The sequence below is a fragment of the Pteropus alecto genome, unplaced genomic scaffold (genome assembly GCF_000325575.1).
Source record: "Pteropus alecto unplaced genomic scaffold, ASM32557v1 scaffold42, whole genome shotgun sequence".
NCBI lineage: Eukaryota > Metazoa > Chordata > Mammalia > Chiroptera > Pteropodidae > Pteropus > Pteropus alecto.
Genome location: NW_006434825.1, coordinates 11,995,987 through 12,002,242, shown reverse-complemented (window position 1 = coordinate 12,002,242; position 6,256 = coordinate 11,995,987). Strand labels below are relative to the sequence as shown.

The 6,256-nt window shown below is 34.3% G+C and overlaps 1 protein-coding gene across 1 annotated transcript in view; it reads right to left on the bottom strand.

Annotated features, from left to right (window-relative positions):
* NFATC3 (nuclear factor of activated T cells 3) overlaps positions 1-6,256 on the bottom strand; it is a 95,526-nt gene that overhangs the window by 61,492 nt on the left and 27,778 nt on the right. Inside the window, 1 exon segment of the mRNA XM_025045299.1 lies at positions 1-127. This exon segment is cut by the window's left edge and continues 1 nt beyond it. Coding sequence (XP_024901067.1) covers positions 1-127 — 127 coding nt within the window.

Below are 6,256 nucleotides of genomic sequence, written 5' to 3'. Positions count from 1 at the left end.
GATGGTGACAAAACAGAAGAGTGAGACGGTAATCCATGATGTGGTAAGCAAAGTGGTGAGTTTAAAGTAGATGGAGGTGGATCTACATTAAAGATGTAAATAGACGCACGATCATCTGGCTCAAGATCTGAGGGTGGGGGGAGCAAAAAAAATCAACAAAACAAGAAATTAGAAAAATTAAATGTATAAATTACTAGATAAAAAAGTAAATAATAATCTTGAGAGAAAAAAGTGGGACATAAAAGGTACATCATTATCTCCACCAAAGAGTGGTATGTTTTTTACAAAATGTGTCTAGTTATTTCTGCAGATATATGTAATTATGTATGTAATTTTTTCTTTTTATTTCCACATTTTCTAAAATGAGAATAGGAAAACATGATCTGAAAACAATAAGTGCTTTTATAAAAGAAATAATCATATCCATAATTCTAAAAACCAATCACAGAATTATAGAATGATATAATCGTACAAATTCAGCCTCATCTGGGGTCTGTAGCTGAAAACAGAGTACAGGATAAAAAGAGTCTTTGAAAGGTTGTTAGTTGTAAGTACACGTGTTAAATTTATTGACGAAAAAGATTATAGCCTCAACTCAGGAGACCTAGACTTTCGTTTACTCCTGCCATTAACTGTGAGCTCTTAGACAATCTCTCGTTTAATCTCTCCAAGGCTTTAGTTACCTTGCAGTAAAATTCAGAACCTTTCTTTTCGTTAAGGACATTTTTATGATTAATAGTAACAGCTTTTTCCTCCAAAGTCATACCATTCACCTTCGGTCACAGCAGACCAGGTTATGAAAGCCCTGTGATGTTACTGGATCATTTACCTTAACCAGAAAATAATTCATCAGGGCTCTAACTTATGACTAATTGTTAAAATAATCCTCATAACGATAGAACTTTTAAAATACTTCTTACTGGAGTATTTAACACAAAACAAGTCCTGCCAAATTATCTACTAAGAGTGCATGCAGTAATAAGGGTATTTTGCAACTTCACTTTTAGGAAAAAGTGATTATTATCTATTTTCACAGAGGCAGAAGTACTAAGCCCTAGTACAAGGTGCTGGTTGAACACCTTCACTTTTTCCAAAGAGATCATCATTAGGAAACCAAAGACAAAACTGTTCACAGATATAACAGAGAGAAGCACAAACTTTTAGCCTCTTCTTAAAAATACTCAAGGAGATCACATTGTTTCATTACATTCATACCCAAGAAAATAACACACTTAGACAACTGATGTTGCTGTCATTAGCCAGCATCCTATAATTTAACTATTTCCATTAAGTCCTAGATTTTGGAACTTTTCAGAAGTTCTGTGGTTAGTAAACATATTCAGTAAAGAGTTTGTACATGTATTATAACAACAAAACAAAACCCCATAGGTTTAAACCTTGGCTCTGCTTTTCCACAGCTGTGTGAACTTGGACAAGTTACTTAACCTGCTTAAACCTCAGTTTTCTGAGGCAGTTTCTTCTATAAAACTGGCAGGAGGTGAGTCATAGAGCATCATCTGAAACACCCAGGGCTATTTTTAAGATAAGCAACCTAACACAATGACTGACAGCAAGAACTTGATACATGTCAACTGTTTTGTCTTTCCCGTTTTAAAATGAGATGGGTATGTTATATTATATTTTTTTAATTCTGAACTATTTCCTAATAAGTTGAAATATCTTTTCAAGTATACCACTCAATCTACTCTCTTACTCCACTTACTCAATCAAGAGAAATAAGAAGTCAGAGCTCCAAAGTAGAAAACCCACATTTGACTAAATTGACTAAAAAGCTACAGGAAAAACCTATTTTAAAAATAAACAAAAAGAAGAGGTTTTGGGAAAATTGGGAGTGATTGCCAAAGGTTACTGGGTTCCTTTTTGGGGTGATAAAAATGTTCTAAATTGATTATGGTAATGCTTGCACTATTCTGTGAATATACTAATAACCACTGAATTTGTACAGTTTAAATGGATGAATTGTATGGTATGTGAATTATATCTCAATAAAGCTGTTATATAGCAAACATAATGTCATGTATATCTTATCACAATCAAAATGTTTTTAATTAAAAAATTATTTATCTGACTGTAAGAAAATCATTAAAGAAAACTGTAAACAAATGCTATCACCTAACAGTTAACGTTTTCATATATGTCATGGTCTACATGAGTATATATTTTATATACCTGTGATCATAACATTATTATGGTTTTTTTCCTAAACTTTTATTGATGTGTAAGATACATACATAAAAGTGCACATATCATAAGTATATGGTTTGATAAATTTTCACAAACAGACATACCCTGTTAACAGCATTTTTTTTTTTTAAACAACAAAAAAAAGGAACAGGAACATTCCAGAAGCCCCTTTTTGGCTATCAGAATTCCAAGTCATTGCCTCTCCACCAAGAACAACACTATAGTGACTTCTAACAGCATGGATTTGTTTTGCCTGTATAACATACAACATTGTCTTTCAATGTTTTTCATACTTTATTGAGCTTTATAAAAAGTTTCTAAACATTTTTCAAAGCCATTAAAATGTCAAGAGTAAATTATCATAGTTATTTCCAACTTTTTACTTTTATAAATAATGTGGTATTGACCATCTCCATAGGCATAGCTTTTTGTCTTCTTTTGAATTAGCCTTCAAGAACAAATTCCTAAGGGTGGGGTTACTAACTCATAAGGTACACACATTTTTAGAGCTCCTACTATATAAGAGATGTGTTTCAAAAGACCTGTTGTAATTTGTAACATTGGAGGAACATGACTATCAGTTTTACCTCAGTTTCTCCAGAATGTTATTTCTAAATTTAGCCTAATTTAGAAATAAAATGGCTCTTTATGAAATATGATGTTTCAGAAAACTCAAAGTAGCTGAAAAAGGGGAAGTACTTATCCAATATAACGAGAGGTCCAAAGGTAGAACCACTCCAGAATAGGTTATTTCATCAGTTCAACAAGGTCATGAAACAATCAGTTTCTTTCTATATTACCATTTTGCCATTTTGAGCATGCTAGTTTTGTGCTGTTCACTTTTCAACCATATATGTATATTCTGTCCTAAACCGGGAGCAATATAATCATTCGTTTAACAAATATTTTTTAAGTAGCAGGCATGTTCTAGACACTGAAAACTAAAGAGTACACAAAACAAAGTCCCCATTTCCACAGAACTTATATTCTAGTAACATATGTCAGGTGGTGATATTTGCTATAAGGAAAAATAAAAGAGAATAAGGAGAATAGAGAGGACAAAAGGAAGTTAATTTAGATAGGAAGATCTGGAACGGGTTCTTTCTCCAGTATTTGAGGAGATACCAAAAGGATACGAGGAACTAAGCTATAGAGAATCTGGGGGAAGAACACTGCAGGTAGAGGAAACAGTGAGCACAAAGGCCTGAAGATGGAATGTTCTGGAGTGTGTAAGAAAAGGCAAATAGACCAGTAAGAACAGAACTTAAGGGTTAGTATAATAAGGGCTGGGGTGGGGGTGGGGGCACTGAATAGTCAAGTAAGACCTCACAGACCAGTAGAATGACTTTTGTATTATGAGATGAGAGCTCACTGGAGGGTTCTTAGCAAAGGAGTGTCATAATCTGATATATATAATCTGATATATATTTAAAAGACTATTGTAATAGTCCAGGTACAAAATAATGGAGCATAGGATCTGGGTGGTGGTGGTTTGTAAAAGGGGAGAAGCAGTAAGTGAATTTTTTCTTAAGGCAGAGCTGACGACTCACCAATAGACTGAATGTGAGAAAGGGAAGAGTTAAGGACGACAATAAAGTTTTGGGCCTGAACTATTATAAGAACAGTATTTCTAACTATTGAAATGAAGAAAAGAGTGAGAGGGATTTCGAAGACATGAAATCAAAAATTCTACTTGGAACAAATTAAATGTGAGATGCTAATAAGCTTCCCAAGTGGAGATATCAAGTAGATAGTTGTATATAAAGTCTCAGGCAAGATATGTAAATTTGGGAGTCATTCATGTATAGAGAATATTTTAAGCCATAAGACCAGAAGAGATTACTAGGGAGTGGATATAGAAAGAGAAGAAAGCAGGCAACTGAGGAACAGCAGATTCCAAAGTTCAGGGATCAGGGAGAAAAATGAGTAAGGAAAAGGGACAGTCAGTGAAATGGAAGAACCAAAAAAGAACCAACAAAAGAAACAAAATGAAGAAAGTGCTCATTCACTGAACAACTATTTATAACACAAATACTATTTTCTAGAACCGTTCTAGATGCTGAACATATAAACAGTAAATAAGTCCCTGACCTCATGAAGTATAACAAAAAAAAAAATTAAAAATTATAAGTACTAGTAAGTGGTAGAAAAGAGACTAACGAAAGAACCTATTTTACAGAGAGTGTAAGATTGCCTTTTTGAAAAGGTAGCATATAAGTTAAAACCTAAAAGATGGATAGGAACTAGCAATCAAGGAAAGGGGGTGGGATGGGAGGCAAGGGTAGATAAGGTGATAGCTCCAACACAGGGGGATGGTATGAGCAAACACTGAGTCAGATAAGACCCTGGGTTCTCTAAGGAAGTGAAAGGCTCAATATGTAGCTAGAGCTAATAACTGAAGGGGGAGAAATGAAAGAAACAAAACCTAAAAGGACAATGGTAATGAGTTTGAATTTTATTCTATGGCTAATGGACACCATCAAAAAGTTTCCAAAGGGAGTGACATGATCTCTATTATATTTGAGAATAACTTCAACTCTGTATCTAGTACCTAGCAAGTTCCTGATGTTATTAGATCTGTAGTAAAGTACTGGTTAAAGTTTTTAGAATTATTTTCTCTTACAGAATTCATATTAATCCCTACGTGATGTCAACAAATTCCTTAATTGGAATTTTTGAACCACGTATTTTTTTGGCAATGCTGTCAGTCTGATTGGTAAAGGTTAATAGCCAAGAACTTCCTACAACTTAGCTGACATGTCACCTAATCAAAAGGTGGTTGAGTACGTAGAAGTAAAACAGGTCTCTGAACAATGCAACATGCACAGTATAAAAGCTCATATGTTTAACTCAGAGGAATTTTCGTTGGACCCTCATTCAGACCTTCTATACACAATTTTCGGTCCCATTATATTACATGCTCATCTAGCTCACAGATTAGAAACAGGAAATCAGAATGGAGACAAGATGGTTGCAAAAAAAAAGGGAAGAGACAGGAAAAAGAGGCAAACAGTCCAAAGGGCACGGTATCTTAGAATCATCAAGAATAACTTGTTCTTTAAGAATTCTATCTCACTGTATTGCCTCTTTACAAATCAAATTTTTCCTTTTAAAATATTATAAATTTAGTCCATGTTCATTATTTCAAAAATACAATAGCAAATCTCAGATTGGCCAAAGCAAATGATTTTATTTCTTGGATCCCATTCACAAAATAAGAATTTAAAATGGCAGATTAAAAGAACTCACCCCCACAGTTGCACAACAATGAGTTACACTTAAAAATGGTTAAGATGATAAATTTTGTTATATATCATTTAACACAATTTAAAAAACAAAAACAAAATGGTCGCACCTTAGGTCAAAGCAGGACGGCAGCACCCAACTGTACTAGCAGTCACTGAATTCTTCACCACCATACATTCGTATTTAAAAAATAAAAATATAGTTTTATGTAAGAATGTACTTAATAAAGTAGCAAAATTATTAACTTATTAAACCTCAACTCAACCCTATGAGTAAAAAAAGAGGGGGAGGAAAGAAAGTCACCCTTGAAAGACTATAGTTTCATTCCAATGTAATTATTGTTCCAATTCCATTTCAGTGTTTGATTGATGCTGAAATCCATACCCTTCTCCCAAAATAAAGTGTAGATGAAGCAAACATTCTATATCAGAATAATGTCTTTAAGCATTGCAAGATCTGAATACAAAACCTGAGGGAGTGCTGCTTTATCTTTTCCCCAAGTGTCACCAGAACTCAAGTTCTGGATATGGTATCAGTGGCTACTACAATTTCAATACGACAAATAGTTCTAAGTCCAGATTTCCAACTTTAGACTTCTCAAACTGACGGTGCTTAAGAAATCTGACCATCTGAAGACTTATTTGTTTTGTGTTCCTTCAGCCACCAGGGGGCCCCATGCAAGCATGCAGTAACCTGAGCAACACAGGTTGCCTAGGAATGTCTTTACGTACACTATAAAGTAGGGGTTGGCAAAATACAGCCCACTGGCCAACAAAATACAGCCCATGGGCCAAACCTGGCCTAC